General features: G+C 35.8%; 1 protein-coding gene across 1 annotated transcript in view; it reads left to right on the top strand.

Moving 5' to 3' along the window:
* LOC117695257 (uncharacterized) overlaps positions 1-22,631 on the top strand; it is a 29,151-nt gene extending 6,520 nt beyond the window's left edge. The window contains exons 2-5 of the mRNA XM_076918454.1: positions 12,367-12,399; positions 14,543-14,737; positions 19,471-19,647; positions 21,104-22,631. Of these exons, the coding sequence (XP_076774569.1) occupies positions 12,367-12,399; positions 14,543-14,737; positions 19,471-19,647; positions 21,104-22,581 (1,883 nt within the window). The 3' untranslated portion in view covers positions 22,582-22,631. The remainder of the gene's footprint in view (positions 1-12,366; positions 12,400-14,542; positions 14,738-19,470; positions 19,648-21,103) is intronic.
* The last annotated feature ends 3,642 nt before the right edge of the window (positions 22,632-26,273 follow it).

Raw genomic sequence — 26,273 nt, 5'->3', positions numbered from 1 at the left:
TAATCAAATAAGACTTAATTGGAGACAACTGTGTTCCCCAAAAGGGCATACATAAATGCCATGAAATAATTGTGGGTTTCCAAAATAAGAACAATGGTGGTGCTATATTTATTTAGCTTACCCTAGAGCCTAGGAATGCAGCTATACTTCCTACATTAAAGATAGCTTCCTAATACAGCTATTAGACTCTCAAACTGAAACATACTTATGTTAAGAATTTCAGTTATAATCACAAGGCTACAATTTTCTCCCATTGAAAATGGGAGTGAACATTATCTTTAAAAAGTTTCCCTAAAATTAGTTATTGATTCTGAAAGACTTATGTCAGTCTCAAGAATAGTCTTATTTCAATGTATTTATTTATTCACTTTACAACCCAATATCAGCTCTTTATCTTCTCCCAGTACCCCATCAAACAAATCTTTTTTCATTTCACCTTCCTCTTATCTTTTGAGAAGCAGAAGCCCCACTTTAAGTGTTGCCCCCCACTCTCCTGCTTTACATCATATTGTTGCACAACGTCTCCCACTGAAGCCAGTCAAAGAGGTCCATTTAAGGGTATGTGATCCATATTCAGACAAACAACAACTGAGGGACAGCCCCTGCTCCAGTTGTTGGGGAACCTGCATGAAGACAAAACTGCTCATCTGCTACATGTATGCAGGTTCAGCCTGTACTTGGTCTTTGGTGATTCAGTCTCTGGGAGCCCCCAAGGGTCTAGGTTAGTAGACTCTGTTGGTCTTCTTCTAGAGTCCCTGTTGGCTTCAGGTCCCTCAAACCTTCTCCCATCTCTTCCATAAGACTTTCAAAGTTCCATGTAATTTTTAGGCCTGAGTCTCTGTATCTCTTTCCATTAGTTGTTGGGTAAAGGCTCTCAGAGGACAATTACACTAGGTTCCTATTTGCCAGAATAACAGAGTACCATTAATAGTCTCAGGGACTTACCGGTGGGATGGTTCTCAATTTAGAGCAGTAATTAGTTGGCCATTCACTCAGTCTCTGCTTTATATTTGTATCTGAACATCTGCTTGGCGGAACATGCTTTGCAGCTTTGTAGGTAGGTTGCTATCCTTAACCATCCTAGAGATTAGTACCCTCCCAACAATCTCCCTCCTCTCTTTCTTATTCTTGTTACATATGGTCTCCCTTATGGCCCCCTTCCCCATTCCCTCTTCTACCCATTTTCCTCTTTCCACAAACCACCAGCATCTATTTTCCTCTTTAAGAAAAACTAAAACACACTCTCCTTGTTCCCATCTTCATATTTGGCTTCTTTGGGCTTCTTGATTATGGCATGGTTTCCTGTAATTTATGGCTAATATCCACAAATAAATGAGTATATACCATGTATATCATTATGGGTCTGGGTTACCTCACTCAGGATGATATTTTCTAGTTCCATGCATTTGCCTGTGAAATTCATGACATCCTTTTTTTTTTTAAAGGCTGAGTAGTATTCTATTGTGTAGATGAACTGCATTTTCTTTACCCATTTTTCAGTTGAGAGATATCTAGGTTGTTTCAAGTTTCTGGATATTACAACTAAAGCTGTTATAAACATATATGAGCAAGTGTCCTTGTGAGATGGTACAGCATCTTTTGAGAATATGCCCAGGAGTGGTATAATTGGGCTTTAAGGTAGAACTATTCCCAGTCTTCTGAGAAACCTCCAAATTAATTTCCAGAATTGTTGTACAAGTTTTCACTGCTACTAGCAGTGGAAGAGAGTTGCCCTTGCTCTACAATATCATCAGCATGTGCTGTCTTTCAGTTTTGATCTCAGCCATTCTGATATGTGTAAGGTAGAATCTCACTGTGGTCTTGATTTGCATTTCCCTAAGGACTAAAGACTTTGAACATTTCTTTTGGTGCTTCTCAGCCAAATGAGATTCTTCTGTTTAGCTCTATACCCCATTTTAATTGGTTAATTTGGATTGTTGGTATGTAAGTTATTGAGTTCTTTATATATTTTAGATATTAGCCCTTTGTTAGATGTAGGGTAACTGAAGATCTTTTCCCAGTCTGTAACTTTTTGTTTTGTTTTATAAAAGTGTCCTTTCACTTACAGAAGAAGCTTTGCAGTTTCATGAGGTCCCATGTATTAATTGTTAATCTTAGTGCCAGAGATACTGGTCTTTGGTTCAGGAAATTATCTCCTGTACCATTGAGATCAAAGTAATTCTCTGCTTTCTGTTCTATTATATTTAGTGTATCTGGTTTTACATTGAGGTCTTTGATCTATTTGGACTTGAGGTTTTTGCAGGCTGATACATATGGATCAATTTGTGTTCTACATGACATCCAGATAGACTAACCCCATTTGTTGAAGATAATCTATCTTTTCCATTGTATGGTTTTGGTTTCTTTGTCAAAAATTTAGTGTCTGAATGTATGTGGATTTATTTCTGGGTATTTGAACCAACTCCATTGTTCCACCTGTTTGTTTCTATACCGATACTGTGCAGTTTTTATTACTATTGCTGTATAGCACATCTTGAGTTCAGGAATAGTGATATCTATAGAAGTTCTTTTATTGTTCAAAATCATTTTAGATATCCCGAGTTTTTTGTTTCTCCATATGAAGTTGAGTAATTTTCTTTTAAAATCTGTAAACAATTGTGTTGGAATTTCCATGGGGATTGAATTGGATCTGTAAATTTCTTTTGGTAAGATGGCTATTTTCACTATGTTAATTCTGCTAATCTATAAACATGGGTGATCTTTACATCTTCTGATATGTTCCTCAGTTTCTTAGGGGACTTGAAATTGTTGTCATATAGGACTTTCTCTTGCTTGGTTAGAGTTACACAAAGGTGTTTAATATAATTTGTTGCTATCATGAGTGGTACTGTATAACTTTTTTCTCAGCCAATTTTTTGCTTGTGTGGATGAGGCTATTGGTTTCTTTGGGTTAATGTTGTATCCAGACAATATGTTGAAGGTGTTCATTAGCTTCAGGAGTTCTCTGTTAGACATTTGGAGTCATTTATGTATAGTATCATATCTGTGAATATCAATCACTTGACATCTTCCTTTCCAGTTTTTATCTCCTAGATATCCTCCTGTTGTCTTATTGTTCTAGCTAGAACTTCAAGTACTATATTGGAGAGATATAGGGAGAGTAGACAGCCTTGTCTTGTCCCAATTTTACTGGAAATGCTTTCAGTTTCTCTCTATTTAATTTGATGTTGACTATTGGCTTGCTGTATATTGCCTTTACTGTGTTTAGGTATGCATCTTGCATCCCTGCTCTCTGAAGGACTTTTATCTTAAATGGGTGTTGCATTTTGTCAAATGCTGTTTCAGCATCTAGTGAGATAATCATGTGGAGGTTTTTTCCCATTAAGTTTGTTTATGTTGTGGATTACATTGATTTATTTTCATAAATTGCCCTACCCCTGCCCCTGCATCCTGTGATGAAGCCACTATGATGAAGATCATAGTGGATGATGTCTTTAATAAGTACTCAAATTGCAGTATTTTATCTAGTATTTTGGCATCAATGTTTATAAAAAATTTGGTCTGAAATTTTCTTTCTTTGTTGAGTCTTTGTGTACTTTTGGTACCAGGGTGACTGTGGCCTCAGAGAATGAGTTTGGCAGTGTTTCTTCTGTTTCTATTTTGTGGAATAGTTTGAGAACTATTGATATTAGTTCTTCTTTGAAAGGGGGGTAAAATAATGCATTGAAATGATCTGGGCTACGGCTTTTTAAAAAATATTTATTCATTGATTGATTGGTTGGTTGGGAGATTTTAATAACTGCTTCTATTTCCGTAGGGGTTATAGCACTATTCAGAGAGTTTACCTGATCTTTCTTTAACTTTAGTAAATGGTATCTGTTTAGGAAATCATCAATTTCATTGTGACTGTCCAGTTTTGTCGAGTATAGGCTTTGAAAGGAAGATTTAATGATTCTTTGAATTTCCACAATGTCTGTTGTTATGCCTCATTTTTTAATTTCTGAATTCTGTTAATTTGGGTATTATATCTCTAAATTTTTTAAAAGGTTTGTTTATTTTATAAAAAAATAAAGAAAAACCAGGATATGTTTTTAGCAGTACAGTGTAGTATGGTGAGGTGGAATGGGGTGCCTCTGTAGGCCCATGTTAAATCATCCCTTCTCTCTGAGCTACTAAATATAAGATGGATATAGTATGGAATAACATTTATTTAAGGAGAGAGAGAGAGAGAGAGAGAGAGAGAGAGAGAGAGAGAGAGAGAGAGAGTCAGAGAGACAGAGAGGAGAAGCCAGCCAGGAACAAGTACAGAGGGGCTAGGAAAATGGGGAGAGAAGAGACAGAGTGGGTAAAAGAGGAAGAGAGTAAGAGATAAGACATTGAGGAAGGGGCAAAAGCTATTTTCAGGTAACTGGGGCAGAAACTAGAAGGAATACTAGCAAGGTGGGATTTATCTATCCTGGTGGTTTTCTCAAAGAATGGGCTATTGTTTTTTTGTATGGTTTTCTTGGTTTCTAATTGACTGATTTCAGTGATGTGTCTCATTATTTCCTGCTGTCTATTCCTCCTTGGTGTATGCATTCTGTTTTCTTTTTTGGAACCTTCAGATGTACTTTTATTTCATTAATATGATATCTTTTCAATTTCTTTATGAGGGCACTTAGTGCTATGGTCTTTCCTCTTAGCACTGATTTCATTGTTTCCTAAGTTTTTATATGCTGAACCACATTTTCATTGAATTCAAGGAAGTATTTGATATCTTCATTTCTTCCCTAACCAAGTGATCATTAAGAAATAAGTTGTTCAGTTTCCATGAATATGTAGGTTTTCTGTTGTTTCTTATGTTTTTGAAGTCCAGCTTTAATCCATAGTGATCTGGTAAAAATGAAAAGGATTATTTCAGACTTCATGTATCTGTGGAGGCTTTCTTTGTGACTGATTATATTGTTAATTTAAGAGAAGGTCCCAGGAAGTGCTGAGAAGTAGGCATATTATTTTATGTATGTGTAAAATATTCTATAGATATCTATTATGTCCATTAGAATCATAACCTCTGTTAGTTTCATTATTTATGTTTAGCTTTTGTCTCTATGATCTGTCAATTAGTGAGAGTGGGGTATTGAAGTCTTCTACTATTAATGTGTGTAGTTTGACATGTGATTTAAACTTTATCAATGTTTCTTTTACAAATGCAGTTGCATTTGTTGTATAGATATTGAGAATTTAGATGTTTCCTCTTTTTTGGTTTTTCGAGACAGGGTTTCTCTGTGTAGTCCTAGCTGTCCTGAAACTCACTCTGTAGACCAGGCTGGCCTCGAACTCAGAAATCCTCCTGCCTCTGCCTCCCAGCTGCTGGGATTAAAGGCGTGTGCCACCACTGCTCAGCTTGATGTTTTCTTGATGGATTTTTTTTGATGAGTGTGAACTGCTCTTCTCTGTCTCTTTTCAATGCTTTATGTTGAAAGTCAATTTTATTAGAGATTAAGATGGCTACTCCAGATTGTTTCTTGAATCCATTTGCTTAGCAAACCTTTTTCTAGGCCCTTATAGTGAAATAATGTCTATCTTTGTTACTGAGATCTGTTTCTCATATACAGTTAGAATAATGAATTCCATTTACACTCCCATTCTGTTACACTGTGTCCTTTTACGTGGAAATTGATTTCAATGAGTTTTGAGAGATATTAATCACCAATGATTGCTATTGTTGTTATTTTGATGATGGTGGTGGTTTAGTGTGTGTGTGTGTGTGTGTGTACACATGTGTGCATGCACCTGTGTGTTTCTCTTCTATTGGTTTTAATGGTTGACATTATTTTTTATGGTTTCTTGAGTGTAGTTAGCCTCCTTTTGTTGAAATTTTCTTCTAATATCCTCTGTAGGCCTGGTTTACTGAAAAATTATTGTTTTAATTTGGTTTTGGCATGCAATATCTTGGTTTCTCCATAGTATCTTCTAAACCTGAGATTCTATCTTCTATCTCCTGTGTTTTGTTATTGATGCTTATGTCTGTAGTTCCTGTTCTATTTCTTAGGTTTTCCTTCTCCCAGATTGCCACAGTTTGTGGTTTCTTTATTGTTTCTATTTCCTTTTTCTGGTATGGACAGTTTTATCAATCCTTTACCTGTTTGATTTTTATTTCCTGAATTTCTTTATATTTGCTTGCTCCCTATTTTACTGCTTCTACTTGTCTTAATGTGTTTTCCCATTTCATGTCCTCTTTAAAGGCCTCTATTATTTTTATAAGACAAGATTTAAGAGCCTCTTCTTGTGTTTCAGTTTCATTAGGTTATCCAGTGTGTATTATATCAGGATGCCTGGACTCTAGTAGTGCCACATTGCCCTGGGTCTTGTTGAATGTGTTCTTTCACTGTCCTTTAGGCATCTAGTTTTCCCTGGTGTTGGCTGGGTGATGCTGATGGCAGCAGAACTTCTTGGGAAAGTGTTCAGATCTGTGGCCCAAACAATGAAATTCATGGTACCCTCCTTGGCTGGCTATGCTTCAGGAATACCCCATTTTGTAGGCTCTGACCTGGGTAGACCTTACTCTTCAGGATGTTTCCCAATCAGGCACAAATGGCATGGTAGGCAGACCCAACTGTGATGGAATTGGTGGAAGCAAGTACCAAGCTGGTGAGCACCACTACCATATTAACAAAGCATCTAACAACACTTGAGTTCAACTTTTGGAGCTTTCTTTTACAATGCATTCATCTTTTCAGTAAAATATTATCTAGGCATGTAATGATTCTGTGAATTTTATCAGTCGAGTTAATTTTTATTGTAAATGGGATGAGGACAACTCTTAGTACTTATTGATATGTCTTGCATTTAATAATACAAGCTTTGCCATTTTCATAACATTCATTGTCATCATTATTATTTTAAAAATGGAAGAATTCAACATCTTCAATACAAAGCTGACATGTTGCAAAACTGTAATCAAGTGGCTCTGAAATGGTGGACAAATTTCTTAGTTGTGAAATAATGGTGAGTTGGGTTGGTTATGGATAAGAGAGTTAATTTTATATTCATCTGTCAAAGAATGATCACAAATATTACCAAATAACAGACACTGCTCTCCAATAGAGTCATGTAGATCCCAAAGTCAAGAATATTGATACTGAGAATTCTACTAAAGGGAATCAATGCTCACAAAGTGAGCATTTGACATTTATATGAAAAATTTTAAGACATAATTTGGAATCCATTCAAAGGCAAGTAGAAAATCCACAATCTGAGTCTAAATTTTCAAAGACATACATATGACCAGGACATATAAGCCAAACAATATTTTCAGTTGCACCTACTAGAAAAAAGATGGAGACGAAGAAACTGTTGACTGATAGAACATGGACTGAAAACAAATGAGCTCAAGATTCATTGATAGAAAAATTCTATAAATTTTGGTTACACATGACATGAGACTTCTAACTATGTTGTTATAAATGTGAATGATATACAGATAGAATTATACAACAAGAGGCTAAACATTCAATTAGTTGTAAATCAGGAATATTTTTTAAATATTCTATAGCAAAGAATGTTTTTTCAGTAGAAAATTCTTCAGACACAACTACCTAATGTGAATATGGGAAACATATTTTTGTGGTAACCACTATAAATAGCTTCAGGTCACATTTTAGTACACTTTGGATATGCATCTATCAATGTTTAAAATTACTCATTATTTTAATATACTATTTCCCCTTCAATTTTTGAGAAGTCATAAATGTATCATTATTCAATAAAAATCCAAATTCTGCATTCAGTTAACCAATAAGTATCAGTTGAGAGCAATGATGTTTGTCCTTAGTGGGCATATACTAATGTCTTACATTTTTTAATGATTGTAAGGACACAATTAAGGCTGGAAGTACAGATATTTATAACAATGGGGAGACTATGAATGCTACTAAATATCTTTTTGTTGCGCGCACCTCTTCTGTGTCCCCTTCGCCCGCGAATAAGGACACGGAGGCAGTAATCGGGTAGTTACTACAGACGAGGCTTTACTTCTTGTAACAGCAAAAGCGGAAAAGACCCCAAGCCCGGGAATGGCACTGCTATATATACCCTAGAGTGGCGTGTTCACTTCTGATTGGCTGTTCACTCATCACCCCATATTACGCCCCGGGATGTGCAGTGACTTTGGCGCGCCTTTTGCCTTTTGCACCTGCGCAGTCAGTTGTTTACAAGTGGGAGGACAGGATGTCTGTGCCATCTTGGCACTGCAGCTCCCAACATCTCCCCCTATCTATATATTTAAGATGGAACAGCCTATTGCCTATCAAGCACGGCACCAACTCAGTGAGGGAAAGCAGAGGCCTGATCCCCTGTGCAAAATGTGATATTGTAATGGGTTTACTTCCCATACCCATCTCGATGCCTTTTGACGGGGAAAGGGAACCTCCACTCTGGGGCGCCACCAGGGGAGGTTTCTTGGCATCAAACCTTTGTGCAATCAGGCATACTTTCGGGAAATCTATCCACACTTGTGGAACATTCCCTGTCGAGTACCCACTCGCAAACACCTCTAAATATTCAGGTACCAGTTATTTAGGCAAGGGCTGGCTGGACTTAGACCTCTCATCGACCCAGTTCAATGGGCTGAACCCTTGGGGTGCATCGACTGAGGGTCTCAGTCATCAGCTACTTTCTTGGCCTAGATAGCCAAATTTCAGGGGGAGATGCTTGCTCCAAGACTTGTGCTTGGGCGATAGCGACCTTGTCACGTTTTTGTTAGGCTCTGAGCTTACAGACCAACCATCATGAACACTAATCCACAACATAGGGCTGCACCAAGCAGGCCTATTCCCACCCTTTAAGAAAGAGAGAAAGAAAGAAGGAAAAGGCAGAGGTAGGCCAAGAAGTAAAATCGCCAGGGGTAACAGGGTCTACTCGAGTTCCATCAAGGCTCGAAATCCGGATCTGCAATTGCTACTGCATCTGGTCCAGCTCCCTAGTCCAATTCTCTTTTAAATAAGCAGAAAGATCATGGCTTTAAATAAATGTATCATTCACAAATCTCAGAGGTGTAATACCTGGATGTGGGGTTGCTGACAGGCAGCTTATTTGAACCACATCCGTGAGCTGCTCCACATGGGCTTGGAGCAAATCAACTCTGATTGACCGAAGTCTCTTTTATGTCTCCATAATGATGTAATGGGATGGGCACAAAGGTAGGCACATGTATAACCAAGGCTAGGTCTAGTGATCCATTCTAGCCTTGTGCTAAAAAGCACGTAACATTCTTACAAACTAAGGTATCAGAATTATTCTGAAAGTTGGATAACATAAAGAAAAATGGAGGGTCCACACACACCAACACTGGTTGTGCAGATGCATTCTTAAACACCTTATTAATTTTAATGTCATTCAAATGGCTAGAGATATTAAATCATGTAGCCGAAACATTTTGCACTTCATGAAATATACCATTCAATAAGACAAAGGCAGATACACCCTTTTTAACATTTTAAACAGTGGCTACAACACATAATTTAATTGTGTTGAAGCAGGTTAAATTCAAGAAAATACACATATGATTTAATTTAGGACTTGCATCCCTTTGAAAACATCAAACAGAGGTTTAAATCCTCCTATGGTAAGCTTAAAATGAGGTTTTAGCCAAATAATATCTCTTAACAACTTTTAAAAATCGCTAAGAGCAAATCAAGATTAAAAGTAAACTATTTTCCTTTTGCATGTATAGTCACAGGCCAGAAGATGGCGTTAGATCCCCACCACAAATGGTTGTGAGCTACCATGTGGTTGCTGGGAGTTCAGCCTTTATTTTTTAAAAATCTAGCCTTTAATGGCTGAGCCATTTCTCTAGCTCCAACTGATTAGGATATAATTGAGGTCTCAAATATTGAAAGACACTGTCTTTGAATCCTTTTTTGGAGTAACAAGTACTCTAAATTTTTTTTTTTTTAAAGCTCGTTATATTGAAGCAATGGCTTGCAGAAAAATTTTCTTTAGAGAAATCCACTAATAAAGTATCACACAATGAACAATACCTACTAAAAGATTTAACCTCTTAATTTTTTGTATTAAAGCAGCAACAAAATTTATATATATGAAATGTAAAACAATTAACCATTTTCTGAAGCAATCATTTTTAACAAATATTGCTTCATGGGCTCTTAAAAATTATGAATAAATTTACTAATTGTAAACCTTTTACCTTTACTAGAAATGTAAAGGAATGATATAAAAACATCTTTTATGTAAACATTTACTGAAATGGCAGCTGGAGTAGGCAAGTTAGGCTGTATAAATCTTAAATTTGAACTTTATTTTGGATCAATTTAATAACCCATCTTTTTTAGTCCAATGAATATATCGGATAAAAGCCAACCTTATTCTCCAATAATTGTTACATATATATTAGAAGAATCCAAAGCATCTCATCCTCAACAATTCCAAATACAGAGGAATTAAAACAACCTGAACCATATTCTATCAGCAGGCACAGCTATACTCATGGAGGGAAGCAGGCATAAATTTAATTTCTGCAGCATAATCATAACCTTTAGCCCACAGACTGTTGTAAAATCTTTGGGTCTTAGGTTTACCCCTCCTCTCACAAGAAACAATGAGAACAAAAGACAAATTCCCTTAAGCACATTTCTAGGGCCTGGTCTAAAGACCCAGAACAAAAGGAGCTTTTAACACCTGAGCTTCTGCAGCTCAGTCTTAATTCAAATGTAAATGTAACCTCCCTCAGGCCTGTTCTCTGAGGCTTGGCTAAGCCAAATTGTGCATTTTGGCTTTTAGCTTAAAACCTTAAATTTAAACTGTAAACCTTAAAAGACACATGTTGTATCTTTTCTCTATAAACATAGGCAAATCAAAAAAACAATCTTTAACGATGTAAGCAATCTATTTTCTCTCAAATCAACACCAAGTGGATTACCTTTATGTTATAAAGTTTGCTGCCACAAAACAAAGTGTAAAGTCTAATGGAAAACTTGTAGCATTTATGACCCAGGCTTTTGGCGGATGTGCCTGAGGCCAGGGCAACCAAGTAACTCTCAATAGCTTTGAACTAGGCAGTACTTCAGCATTTGAATATACTGGCAAGAGAACAGTTTAAGATCTGACTATGGCCCACAGTGGTATACTTATCACCAACTCAGAACGGTAATCTTGCAACCTAGCTTCATTCTTCACAATCTGCACCAGCCTCGTAGGGACCCAAATTGAATTGTTTTCACCTGTGGAATAAGCACAAACAGCCTCCCTTCCTGGCCATGGTTCGGGCCTATCTCATCCCTGACCTTGGAAAAGGACAGCAGCCCTCTGTAAATTAACTGCCGCTAGTCCTGCGTTAGTAAGGGTGTCTCCCAAACCGCATTCAGCTGTGGCATTTTCAAGAATCATCCATTCTATCACTGGCATTGCTTGCTCTGAGTTCGTGGGGCACTCCCCGTGTGCCCGCCGCGTTTCCCAGGGCAGACTATCTCCCTCCTCTGTCTGCCTTTCCCGCCACGCTCTCTTGCTCTGCCTTGTTGCAAGCCGCTGCAGGTAGCAGAGCGCAGACATTTCCCCAAAGATTCTGTCATAAAGGAGGATCCTTTTTTCCTCTGACCTCTCTCCACCCACTGGTGGAGGTTCCATAAGCTTAAATAGCTCTTTAGTAGCCCTTGTTCCTTTTGAGTACTCTATATCTCCAGGTTCTCTGACCTGACCTCCAGACCCCTTGGCCTGATGCCGGCTAACACTAACACGCTCTGGTTCTGATAGCCTGGAGCGGACCTCTTTTGAAACCTCTTGACTTGACCTACTAGCTGAAAGCAACGCAAAGAAGAGGCTAGCTATTGCTGCGGTGGCAATGGGTGAATATCCACCGCAACAAAGGTTTCTACCCCAGGCATACCTTCCAAAGGTGTACCTCGATCCTGCAATCTTTTAACCAGCCCCAAAACTTGGGTGGTCTTCCGCAGCGCCTTGAAATTCCCGGGTTTCGGCTCCAGTTGTTGCGCGCACCTCTTCTGTGTCCCCTTCACCCGCGAATAAGGACACGGAGGCAGTAATCGAGTAGTTACTACAGACAAGGCTTTACTTCTTGTAACAGCAAAAGCGGAAAAGACCCCAAGCCCGGGAATGGCACTGCTATATATACCCTAGAGTGGCGTGTTCACTTCTGATTGGCTGTTCACTCATCACCCCATATTACGCCCAGGGATGTGCAGTGACTTTGGCACACCTTTTGCCTTTTGCACCTGCGCAGTCAGTTGTTTACAAGTGGGAGGACAGGATGTCCGTGCCATCTTGGCACTGCGGCTCCCAACATCTTTTGACATACAAAATGGCTTCAAAATAAAAGCCATCTGCCCCCAAATGCCATTAGTTATAATTTTTTGAAACCTTACTCTAACCTCAAGATTTTTTCTCTTCCAGTGAGAAATAAGAAACCTAACAACCAAACAAATGGTAAGTAAAATACTTTAGTCCTTGGCTATGCTCTTACATGCATACAATGAGGAGTCTACTAGTTTTCATGTCCAGGGGGAAAACACAATTCCTCAAATGGGTGTACAAACTCAAAAATGATAGTGTTGACTTAGCTCAAGATAGAGTATAAAGGGATTTCTGGTGAGATGTAAACCTACAGTTGGTACTCCTTAAGCACCAGTAAAATATGTTTCCATCAGCCAGACAGCACCACTTCCTTTGGCATATACATGTCAAAGCCTAAAACTAACTTCTAGGCTCCTCTGCTCTCTGGCACTTTATAGCATATATATATATATATATATATATATATATATATATATATGGCACTTTATAGCATATATATATATATATGGCACTTTATAGCATATATATATATATATATATATATATATATATATATATATATAGTGTCTCACAGTCTCTAATTTTCTGGCCCTTCTCAACTTCCCCACTATTCCACTACTATGTTACTTACCAAGTTGTTTCAGATAACTAAACCTTCTCCCTCTTCAACATAACTTCTTAAAACTGTCAGCACTCTTACATTATTTTTGCTATTTTCTCTTTTCGGGAGAGAATGTACTGGTGAATAACAGTTCATTGTTTCAGATTCCTCTGTTCTCTCTCAAAGCTACCTTCCTCCCAACTATGAAGTGGTCATTCCACTGGTTGCTTAAATGTGTACTTGCTTTTACTGGTCTACTCTAATAGTTGGGTTCTTTAACAGGATTTTATACTAGCACAATTTATCTAAATACTTATTTGATGTTATCTACAATTTCAGGACAATTCAAATTTCTATTAAAAATATAGGTTATATTTTTTTTAGTTGTCCAGTGTCTACAATAGATGTTTTAAAAACAATCTCATACATTTTCAAAATTACATGTATTATTAAATGTATCCTAGAAATAAAAATATATGTAACTAATATAAAAGTATAAATAACTAATAAAAATCAAATAATATTAAAATTTGAACTAAAACATTAGTACTTAATTTTAACTGCAATAAATTTGTTTGGTCATATTAGTATCTTTACCATTAACTAAAAGAAATTAATTTTTGATAATTATTAGAGTTGTATACATAAGAGCGATAATTTTAAAATATATTTTCTGATTTTCTTTAAGAAATTCCTAAATTTATCCAGGAAAATATTAAATTTGCTAATATGAATTTGTACCACCCTTCTCTTTACTTAAATCCAGTTTACATTGCCATATTTTATTGTGAAAATATTACATCTTCATGATATATCTAACTCTTTAGAATCTTCTTCCTGTGTTTTTTATTAAAATAGATTCTTTTCTCATACAATACACCTCTATCATAGTTTTCCCTCTTTAAACTCCCCTAGTTCCACTCACACTTCCCTTTTCACCCAGAACTATTGCCCCACTGTTTTCCTTTAGAAAAGAGCAGGTCTCCAAAAGACAACAGCCAAATAGGATAAAGCAATATACAATAAGAAAAGGCAAAAGAGGCCAGGCAGTGGTGGCGCACGCCTTTAATCCCAGCACTTGGGAGGCAGAGGCAGGTGGATTTCTGAGTTCGAGGCCAGCCTGGTCTACAGAGTGAGTACCAGGACATCCAGGGCTACACAGAGAAACCCTGTCCCGAAAAACAAAAAAAAACAAACAAAAAAAAGGCAAAAGAATTCATATCCAGGCTAGACAAGGAAACACAATAAGAGAAATAGTGTCACAGGAACAGAAAAAAGTCAGAAACACACTCACTTTCACTGTTAGGAGTCCTATAAAACACCAAGCTAAGAGCCAGAAAATATATGCAGAGAACCTGGTGCATGTAGTTGATAAAATACAGCTTTTGATAAATGTTTTATGATGAATTTGGTATTTTGAATTCCTTCATAATTCTTCCCTTCTTGTAATAACAGGTAAAAAAGACCCTATACATGATATGCTTTGTTGAGCTATTGTTATTTTCCAGCCAATTACTATGAAACAATTCAAAGTCATACCAGAAGAAAAACAAAAACAATGCCCATCTCAGACAGCAACATCTCTGAGAAATTCACAGTCATAATTTCAGAAATATACAGAGTGTTGATAATCATAAGAACCAAGATTTAAACATGATCATTTATATTTTGCAGGACTTCTTCTAGAAGAAAATATGGAGAACAACCAGAGGCAACTGGGAAATGTGCAATCCAATTCTACATTTGAAAGGCCACATAGATCAAAAAGAACTGCAACTCGCACATTGATGGCAAGGCCAAATACCAGAAGTCAGACAAAAAGTAGATGCAAAAGCTCACAAAATTCAAGAGAAAGTCCAAGGATGGAGCGTAAGTTGTATCAAGTAATAACATGATTGTTTCATGGTATAGAAAGTTTTTATTTTATTATGAGAGAGAGACAGACAGAAACAGGGACAGAGACAGAGAGAAACAAAGAGAGAACAGCCAGAGGCTTTTTGAGGAGTACAAAACAGAGAAAAAGGCAAAGTAGAAGAAACATGGACAGGATTCTGGACATAGCCAGATATTTCTGTGGGAGATTGGAGAATAGCAGGAAATAGACAATAGTGAAAGACTAGTAAGAATAGCAGAAAATGTTGCACAGAATAGTGGAAATAGGGAGATTATAAGTAGGATCAGTATCTGGGTGAGAAAAGGGCCAGAAGAACTGTGTGGGGGCTTTGACATGTATTTGTCTGTAAACAATGAAGGATCCTAGAGATGTGTATCTTAATATGAAGAAAATCAACATTAGTATATATTAATTGGAGAGCAATATGTCCCTTTAGCTAGAGGTAAAGGAAATTACTCCTTTTGGTAGCCAGGGAGATAGTTTCCTAAGTTCCTAAGGTATGCTAGCTTTTATCTAACTGCCAGGAATTCTTCTATTGTCTAGATGGAGCTAATTTCATGATATTTGAATTGCCTTTTGGAGATTGGGTAATTTGTGTTTCCTTTGGACCTGACATAAGTCACCACTAAATTCACTGAGTAAAATGTCTTAGATTTTTTTTTCAATTTTTTTTATCAAGAAATTACTATTAAGTAGTATGTGTCTCAGGCAACAGTGAATTTGTGACATGAAATTTTATCAATTTTTTGACAGATATTTTCAATGGAATTTCATAACATATCCATTTATTTTGATAATCCTCCATACTGTTTATTTAATAAAAGTCATCATTTTTACATATATGTTAGATATTTATAGTTCTATCTTGAAAAGTACAAAAAAGGCTGCATTATGTTATCCAAGTATCTCTTACTTGTAGAAAAGTATGTTTTCTATGAAGGAATTTTTAATCTTGAGAAATAATTGTGAATTGTTTAAACTGTTTAGGCACCATTCTATTAGTCATCCACTATAGAGTAATTAATTATGTTTCTCATATCTCACAATGCAAAGAATATTTTCCCATCTTTCATCTTGGCATAAGTTCAGTATTGCTGATTTTGAAAAGTAAAACAAAACATGTTCTATCCATAGAATTTTTATTGCTTTCTCATTGTGAAATATGGATTATTACTCTCATGCCAAAGGTGATTAAAAAGTTTACTTCTTAAAATTGGTATTATAATAATCTAGCAGATTAGTCAACAATATTTTAGATTCTACAGAATATTCTTTTCTGTATTATTAGGTCCAAAATATTGACTTAATATGATAGAAAATTTATATAGAATCAAAATCATCAAATTATTAAGAAGCATATGGAAAATACCACAAATATGTCTTGTTTGAACATTTTCTCATTCCTGGCAGTCTTTTGCTCAAATATTAATAAAACATAACACAGAAGTAGTGTATCTCTTGTTTTTCCTAAGCCTTAATTTGTTATTAATAGTAAAAAAATTATAATTGTTATATGCCTTAGTTAGGTTATGGCTTCAATACAACCCCATGATCAAAAGAAAAGGTTTTTGTTTCATTTATAGTATAAGACATTGTAATTTACAGTGTTTTCTGAATGGCATTAATGGTCTGAACTCAAAGCAGAATCCTGGAGACATGGCGAAATGAAGAAGAGACAGTGAAAAAATACTACTAACTAGTTTACTCTGGTGACACACTCAGCCTGCTTTCTTATACCACCCAGGGCCTTTTTTCAAGGGGAAGAAACAACCACATTGGGCTGTATTCTCTCTAATCACTAGTTAGGCAGATTCACACCAGACTTACCTATAGGCAAATGTAATGAAGGCATTTTCTCAATTGAGCTTCTCTCTCCCCAGATGACTCTGGCTTCAGACAATTTGACAGTAAAAAAAAAAAAAAAAAAAAAAAAACGAAACAAAACCCACTGACCAATACATTATCTGAGAAAATAACTTAAATCTGTGTCACATATAAACAACATCATTTTGCATGGTATTAAAATACACCAATTTTACTAGGATTCTATAAATTGGCTAAATAAAAGAAAATGTGTTTGTATCTTTAGTGACACTGATTTAGAATTTTGATAAACAAGTTCCATCCAAATTCTTTTTATGTTTACCACTTACATAATAATATGCTTATCAATTGTTGTAAACCAATTTTCAGTTCTTCCTTCCTTATAATGAAACCAAAAAATCGTACTGATTTCTGCAGTGCATATAAGTTAGTTAAATGAACTTTAAGTGTTATTTCACTATGGTAAATGTATGTTAAAAACATGTTTCACCACAAAACATATGCAAATGATTTCAAATCTATATAGACCTTACTTCATTTTTCAATCTTTACATTAGTCATATTTTGTGAAGATCACAAATATCAAAATCATGATAGACAGTATCCTATAAATAATTACATGTGATAGTGAGTATTACATACTGATATAAGTTAAATTACAAAACTAGTATTCTATCTTACATAGAATATATATTACTTGAACATATGAGTATCATGACCCCAAGATATAAGAAATTGGCCTTTGCCATGTCTTCCAGAGTAAAATGTCACAAAACCCCCATATATTCCCCCTTTGTACTATCCATCTCACAAACAGTGAGGTAAGCTAGAAAGTAGATTTTATAATTAAAGGTGTTTTTAAGTCTCTAAGTGCTGGAAAGGCAGTCATCAAGCTTTCCTTGGCAAGAGTTCGGGCCTAGAATCTTTGAACAATCGCTTCCTTCTGCTTATCATTCAGGTGAAAAGTTAGTCTCACTGTATCCTAGTTCACTCTATATTTCCACTAAATGGAACACCACACTAATTTTATTCAGCATTTTCTCTCCAAGTAGAATTATTCTACATACCAGGATCCAAAGATCCATGTCCCTTGCCTTGGGTTCCCATGGTGGACTATGTGGAAAGAAAAACATTTTCCTTTCTTGGATTCACCTAGTTATTTCATCAACAGGAGTCTGTTTTGTTTTTCTTCTTTTTGTAAACTTTTAATAGACTTATTTTACTATTAGAATTTCATACATGAGTACACTGTACATCATTTTTACCTCCCACTCTAACTGAAACTTCTCTCATATATCACTGAATACTTCTCAAATTCATGCTTTGGATTGTGGAATGAGTGAACTATGTTGAGAGTCTCATCTCTAGAGGAAACTTACTATACAAACACTCTTGTCACCCACTGACTGCCTATTGCTCTTCATCTAGGAGTGCCTCCTTACTAGATGGACCCTATCCATATTGACATATATAGTGGTAAGGTAATTATGCAGTCTGATTTAAGCAGCCATATTGAAAATATCTTCTTCTCTTTTTGATTTTCTGTTCTACATGTTCTAAGAATTTGAGGCAAGGCAGCTAGTCCCATCAGGGGTATAGGTAAGCAATGGTGAGTCAGAAACTTATGTTCAATACAGCTTCCCAGTCACCATCATCAGGGCACTCAGCAAGCTTACAGGACAGCATCATTCTTTGTCCTGGCATCAGCATGTCTCACCCATCACTCTGGCGGTGACCATGCTCCTTCAGCATCCTGCAGAAAAACACCAACATGCCCTCTTCCCTATATTTAATACCTGATTAGGATCATGCCTATGTCAGTAACTGGATCCTTCCCTTTCACCTATGCATAAGTATGCCTAGATGTAGAGCACCATAGACACTCAGCAGAAAGTTTCTTGACATCCAGCTTTCAAAAGAAAGAAAGAAAGAAAGAAAGAAACAAAGAAACAAAGAAACAAAGAAAGAAACAAAGAAAGAAACAAAGAAAGAAAGAAAGAAAATATCTTCTTGCAGTTATTACCATAAAATACAAAAAGCAAAGATTCTCTGGGCACTTTTAAGGAATGTAGACACCCAAATCTGTATTCCATTGCACTTAATATCTGTACAGTGATTTGTGTATGGTTCTCTTTAATTCACATCTGTTTTATACTGTTAATTTTTCTTTGGGCTTCACATCAACATCTGCTCATACAACTACCATAAGAAGCTCTCCTTTCTTCTCTATCTCCCACTGCAAATTTTCTGGTACCGAGTGTACTGTGTATGTTTTCTGATACCAAGTATACTATGCAAATTTTTGGAGATTTATTCATCATCTTCAGCTCCATCTTGAAACATAAGTTTGATTCAGTTCACAGTAGAAGTAGCCCCTACCTACAATGAACCTTTCAGAATGAACATATCACTGTTTTGTTGTTATTGTTGCTGACAACCATCTTTTATTGCCATGACTTACTTTATTTGATAGATGCTCTCTTACTATCATTATTACGCCCTGGAAACCACACCAAACCTTGATGTAGCATAATCTGCCATCCTCTTTTCCCCTTGCTATTATTTTTATAGCAAAATTTCAAAGTACAATTATATGATTTCTTGCCATTTTGGAGTTTCTTTCCAATCTTGTGATATTTGATGGTAAATTATGTAGGCGATCCTTTGTATGATGTACTTAGTGTTATTTTTAAGGGTCTGTCTAACCTGATTTTTATATTATTAAAATATGGCAGATATTAAACTAAAAAAATTACCAAACTTGGACAGCAACAGATCACAATAATTCAAACATCTGCAATGTCAGTAGAATGGTAAGTGTTAATTAACATGTATGGTATAATCTTGACTGCATGAAACACTATTATTTATAAACTTTTTGCAGGAAATTATGTACAAAATAACCAAAGGCAAATGGAATATCTACAATCTGAGTCAATAATAAAAACAACATGTTTATCAAAAGAAATTAAACCTGAAATACTGATGGTATATGATAAATCTCAGAGAAAAACAAGAAGGAGGAGCCAAGGACATCCAAGATCCAACATTTCAAGTAGATGTCAGTAACTTTTTAATTCTCCTAATTCAATATTATGGAAATTTCTGTATAATATATTACCTGACTTTCTTGACCATATTACAGTGAATGAAGCTGTAAAATTCTAGCAAGACAAATATTTGGTGGGGATAAGATTTAAATTGCAAATTGTAGGTGATTGTTAGGCTTTTCCAACAAGGAATGTTCTCAAAACACTATTAACAATAGTGATTATATAGGAACAACCTCTATTATTTTAGTTTTTCTTGACTCTAAATTGTAAACCATATATTATTATACTTAGTAATAGTAATAATGTACTAAACTATGGCAAATAAGTGAGAGAGCATCTCAATGTTATTTTGATATGCCCTTACTTCCTGATGGCAAATGATATTCATCATTTTCCCATGTATTTGCTGGTTACTTGTATTTCTTCTTTTAAGAATTCATAAAAGAAAATCCATAACAACAAATGAAAATTAGCATAATTCTCTTTTCCTCCTCAGGGCCATCAATTAATATCTGCAAAACTATTTTGATTATGATGATTGGTAGTACCTGTGGATATGTTTATTCTATTCAGTGTGACAAGGCTAAGAATCCTTCTAGTCTTCTTGCCACACAGTCCTATCCAACACAATCATGTAGACCACAATATTGTTGGTGCTTCACTTAAAAATCCTACTTGAAACCAACAATTTGTGTTTCTCTCTCAGGAAGCAGTAGCAAATATTGCTATATAAATAATACCCACTACTATGTTTTATTTGCTTCTTAGATTTTCAATGAAACCATGTAATTTATGAGCCTAAAATACATTTACATATTAACAAATATTTACAAAACAAAAATTGTATTTTGATACAAGTGTTGTATCTAGTGTAGAATTTGTTTTGAAGGTTATAAAGATAACTCCGCAGTTAAGATCACCTTGTGTTATTCCAGAGGACCTGAGTTCAATTTCTTTCCCCATTTTGGGAATATCACAACTATTTAGAAATCTAGATCCAGGAGATCTTATTTCTTCTGGTTTTAATAGGCATCTGAACATATTTAATATACACTCACACATATGCATACACTTGTATATAACATAAGTAAAGCTTAAAAAATCTCTTTTTTTAGAATTTTACGTGGAATTTTTTGGTTATATTATTATCTTGATTATATTCTTCTCTATGGTGATATATAAAATTCTGAATATTAATGAAATGCCCTCTGATTCACTTTAAATTTTCATAAATTTATCTAGAATGAGCTAAATTATTTCAAAGGCAATTTTGAAACCCTCTTTCCTTGTAAATTTAGATTTTATGCTTTGCATTTGTATTGATTTTATACAGAATCTGAATCAAATTCAGATTAAAGTATTTATTACATATTTGTATTAATGCTCTTTTGAAGCACTTCCAAAGAAGAATATATTCTAACTTTGACAATTTCTTTCTGATTAGTTTCTATTTTCTATTTACAGGTGGAACAAACACTGCAGATGCTCTGCATAGAGGTGGTTCTAAAAGAGGCCAATTTAACTCCCTTAAGCAATCTGAAAAGAGAACAAAAATGCGAATAGGGGAGTGGGGGTTTTGTACAGCAAAAAGTGATAGTAACCTGAGCAATAATGATATCACTGAAGGGATGAGATTTACTTTTCATAAAGGGAACACAAATCCACAAAATGACCTTTCAGGGCTTAGCCGTCAAGACGGTAATAGGAAAATACAGAAGCAAGTGGACTATCAACAACTTGAGTCAATATGTGTAATTCCTTTTACACAAGAAGGAAATATAACTGAAGTTTTAATGGAAGACACATTTAGTAATGATAGAAGCAAGAGTCCAGAAGTTCTGATACTTGAAGAAGCAATAGAAAGTAGGCTACTTCCAGATACTAATGATGTGGCACTAGTAGAAGCTCATCAGTGTTTATCACCTGAAACTTTTGAAGATCTTAGGAATGATGTTCCTTGCAATTTTTCTAATAGTCACACACTTTTACCATTAAGAGAAGATTTAGACATATCTGAGATGCAAAACCTATATTTTTTCACATCTTTTCCAACAAGAGAACAAATGATGTCAGGGAGCACTGCTCATAGAAATCAGTCTACGTCTGTAACACCAACGAACTTTGCCACTGCAGAAACTGATCTAAAAGAACACACAAACATCTCTGTCTGTCCTAACCAAACAGGTATACAAAATTCTGAAATAATTTTTGATGACGAAACTTTGAATACTAATTTAGATTTTGCAATAGCTACATCATCAGTAAACATCATGACAGGAGTTTTTGAAGTAGATAACAATAATCTCACTGAGATTAACTTAGAGTTTTGTGAGTCATTGTCAAATCAAGATAATACAAGAGTTCATTCTGCTCACAATAGTATTTCTAATTCTGTTTCCAGCTCTAATTCAAATTCTACCAGTAATTCTAGAATGAATTACTCAGTGCTTTCTTTGTTAAATTCCAGTCAACATTTTCTTCCTGTTCCTAGTACAAGTGCCATTACTATTGACAATGATATTAATTTACCACATACTTCACAAATTAATCAAGAAAGTAATGAATTCATTGTATTTCATTACCTGCCTTTTGAGGTCAGGCAGCAAATGCATGTTCCAAGCACAGAAACGTCAAATGATAATGATTCTTGGCCAGTTTTACCTGATTTTTCAAACTTCAATTATATTCATAATAACCACCCTAAAGGACTTACCAAAGAACAGATTAATACTTTACCAATAAGAATGTTTTGTGAAGATGATAAATTAAACCAGTGCAGTATTTGTATTACACCATACACACAAAACAGTAAGATTCGTGTACTACCTTGCCTTCATGAATATCATGATGAATGCATTGATCGCTGGCTGATTGACAACGCTACCTGTCCTATTTGTCGCAAACATATAATAAATCCTGATGACACAGAATTTCTATTTTGAGTCTGGGAACTCAGATAAATAAATTGTTATAATATTGAAAGAATGAATTCATTTACTGTCTTATTTTGTGTTTTTAATGGTTTGAAAAATTTCATGATCAAAACAACATTGGGCAGAAAGGATTTATACTCAAAAAGGCAGGAACCTAGAAGCAGGATCTGATTCAGAGAGCATAGAAGAGTGCTGTTTACTGGCTTTATCTTTATATAGTCATTTTTTTACACAAAACTCAATGAGCTGGGCCTGCCCACAATTAATCACTCATTAAGAAAATACCCTTCAGGCTTGTCTGCCTATAATCTAATTTAATGGAATAATTGTTGCAATTGAGTTTCACTCCTCCAAGATGAATCTAGCTTGTGGCACATAGATCAAAACTAGCCAATAAAATTAATGTTTTGTTAATTTGGCACACAAACATCATCACATTTTAGATATATCTCTTCCTTTCTAGTTGTTCCCAAGAGTTTAATTAACTTTGCAATATAAAACGTTTAAACTTTCAAAGTACCACATTTTTTCTTAATAAATTCTACTGCTGTAAAAGTTCAATCTCTCTCTCTCTCTCTCTCTCTCTCTCTCTCTCTCTCTCTCTCTCTCTCTCTCTCTCTCCCTCCCTCATTTTTATATCATTGTCTCTATAAACTCCAAAGTTTCTTTAACAGTTCAAAGTCTCTCAAGTGTGGGCTCTTACAGAATTAAAATAAGTTAAATGTTTTATTACAAGAAGGAAGAATAAGAGCATAATTACAATCATATCAAAGCAAAATGAAACTCCAACAATTTAATTTCCATATAAGACTTCTAGGATTTGTACCAGATTTTCTTGACTCCTCGAAATGGCCTGTCAAAATCTCCATGACTTGTAGTATAGGCTCAGGCAAGCTCCACTTGATAGATGCTGCTCTCCTTGGGGGCAATTGCATAGTTCTGACTCCTCCAAAATTCTGTGTTTTCCTCCTAAAACTGGGCTTCACTTTCACCAAGTGTATCTCCTGGGCTTTCCTTATGGTACCAGGTGACAAATTCTCTTTGTGATCCCATCAATCCTGAGACTTCAACTGATACTGAGGCTACACCATCACAAATGATTTTCCATAGCTTCTCACAGTTTTAAGCCTCAGCTGTTCTCCAAGATCCATTCATGTCTTCAAAACTAGTAGCCCTTAGTATATTCTATATTTGACAAGGTTGGCTGCCAATACAAGGTATTACATTAGCTGACTTTAGAACACAACTTCTTTGTACTGACCCTCAATTATGAATATCTATGACCCAAAGACAAGGACACAAACTAATGTAAAGGAAACATTGTTAACGCTTACATTGCACACCAAACCCTATATATTAATAGTGGAAAGACTTTCACATCCCACTCTCACCAACTGCCAGATCATCCAGATGAAAACTCAACAGAAATGATAAAACTCACTGATATTATGAATCAAATTTACCTATTGGACATGTACAGATTATTTTGCCCAAGATGCTTCTCCAGTATTGATCATATAGTGAGTCACAAACAAAGTCTAAACAGATATACAGAAATTAAAATAATGCCATATATCTTATCAGAACACCATGGATTAAAGATAAACTTCAACAACAGAAACACCAGAAAGCCTATGTACTGATGGAAATTGAACAACTCTACTCTGGGTCATGGAAGAAGTAAAGAAATTAAATAATTTCTAGAATTCAATGAAATGAAGTCATGACATACTCAAAATTATGGTACAAAATGAAAGCAGTACTAAGGGGCAAGTTCATAAGGCTAAAGGTCTCCATAAACAAGTTAGAGAGATCTCATACTAGCAATTTAAAAGTACACCTGGAAACTAAAAAAAAAAAAAGTAGAAGAAGCAAACACAAGAAAGAGTAGATGTCAGGAGATAGTTAAAATCAGGGCTCAAATCAATCAGGTAGAAACAAAGAAAGTAAAATAATAAAAAAAATCAATGAAATCAAGAACTGATTCTTTGACAAAATCAACAAGATAGAAAGTTCCTCAGCCAACAAAAAATGGAGCAGAGATGGGAAGAAAGGCCATACATAGACCTCTTCATCTTGGGAACCATACTATCTATAGACACCAAGCCTAGACACTTTTGCTGATGCCATGAACTGCTTGCAGATAGGAACCCAGCAGCGCTGTCCTCTGAGGCTCTTCCAGTACCTGACTAAGATAGATGCAGACACTCACAGTCAACCATGGAACTGAGCCTGGGAACACCAATGGAGGAGTTAGAGAAAGGACTGAAGGAGCTGATAGTGATTGGGACCCCATAAAAAGAACAACAGTATCAACTCACCAGACACATCAGAGATCCTAAGGACTAAACCACCAACTAAAGTGTATACATGGGTGGGTCAATGGCTTCCATTACATATGTAGCATAGGACTACTACATTTGGCATCAATAGGAGGGTAAGCTCTTTGTCCTGTTAAGGCTTGTTGCCCCAGTGAAGGGGGATGCTAGAGATGTAAGGTGGGAGTGGGTGAATATTGGACAAACCTCAGCAGCTGCAGACCTGGAGCTGGTTCACAGAGACACAAGGGAGTCCAGGATTCCAAAACGGCTTTGTTGTTCATGGTGAATGTAGACAGTCTAGGTGCACCCCCCAGTTCAATCCAGAGGGGAGTTGGCTTAAATAGGGAAGGGAAAACAAGGAGTGACCCGGAATAACTTAATTTAGCCACCCCCCCCCATCCAGGCCTTTCGGTAATTCATGAATATGGAAATCTTGATGTAGAGGCCTGTTAGTCAAGTCCTCTACCTGTAGCTGTAGATAGTGATGCATAACCTCTTTGGAAGGAGCTACTGAGCCAAACATGTCTGCAAGCACAAGATAATGGGGATGTGGGCCCCACTGAGGAGTGTGAAATCCGGGGGAGTGGGGAGATACATGCCGTCCTCACAGGCCATGGTCACCTGTTGGGTCTCTGGCTATCTCAAACCCAGTGCTCTACCTGGGAGACCAAATGATGGCCCTACAGGTGAATGGCTGGGGGAGTACACTCTAAGAGCCAAAAGAGAGGGGGCATTGGGTGGTGGGGTTACAGAGGGGAGACCAGGAAGGGGAACATCATTTGAAATATAAATAAAATAATTAATAAAAAAGAAAAGTACTCAAAAAACACAAAACAACAAAGAAAAATGAAAAAAAATCCCTTATCCAAACTAACCAAAAGACAGAGACAAAGTATCCAAATAAACAAAATCAGAAATCAAAAAGGAGACACAGCAGAGAACTAGGAAATTCATAGAATCATTATGTCTTACTTCAAAAGCCTGTACTCCACAAAATTGGAAAATCTTAATGAAATGGATGATTTCCTAGACAGATACTACTTATCAAAGTTGAAATGAGATTATGTAATGTATTTAAACAGACCATTAACCCCTAAAGAAATAAAAGCAGTCTTTAAAAGACTCCAAAACAACAAAGCAAATTACAAAAAGCCCAGAGCCAGATTATTTCAGTGCAGTATTCTACCAGACCTTCCAATAAGAGCTAACACTAATAATCCTTCAACTATTGCCTAAAATAGAAACAAAAGGAACACTTCCAAATTCATTCTTTGAGCCCACAGATACTTTGATACCTAAACCACACAAATACTATACACAGAGAATTTCAGACCAATTTCTCTTATGAATATTGAAGCAAAAAATACTCAAAATTCTCAC

Source organism: Arvicanthis niloticus, chromosome X (genome assembly GCF_011762505.2).
Source record: "Arvicanthis niloticus isolate mArvNil1 chromosome X, mArvNil1.pat.X, whole genome shotgun sequence".
Classification (NCBI taxonomy): Eukaryota; Metazoa; Chordata; class Mammalia; order Rodentia; family Muridae; genus Arvicanthis; species Arvicanthis niloticus.
This window is presented reverse-complemented; position numbering and strand designations above follow the sequence as displayed.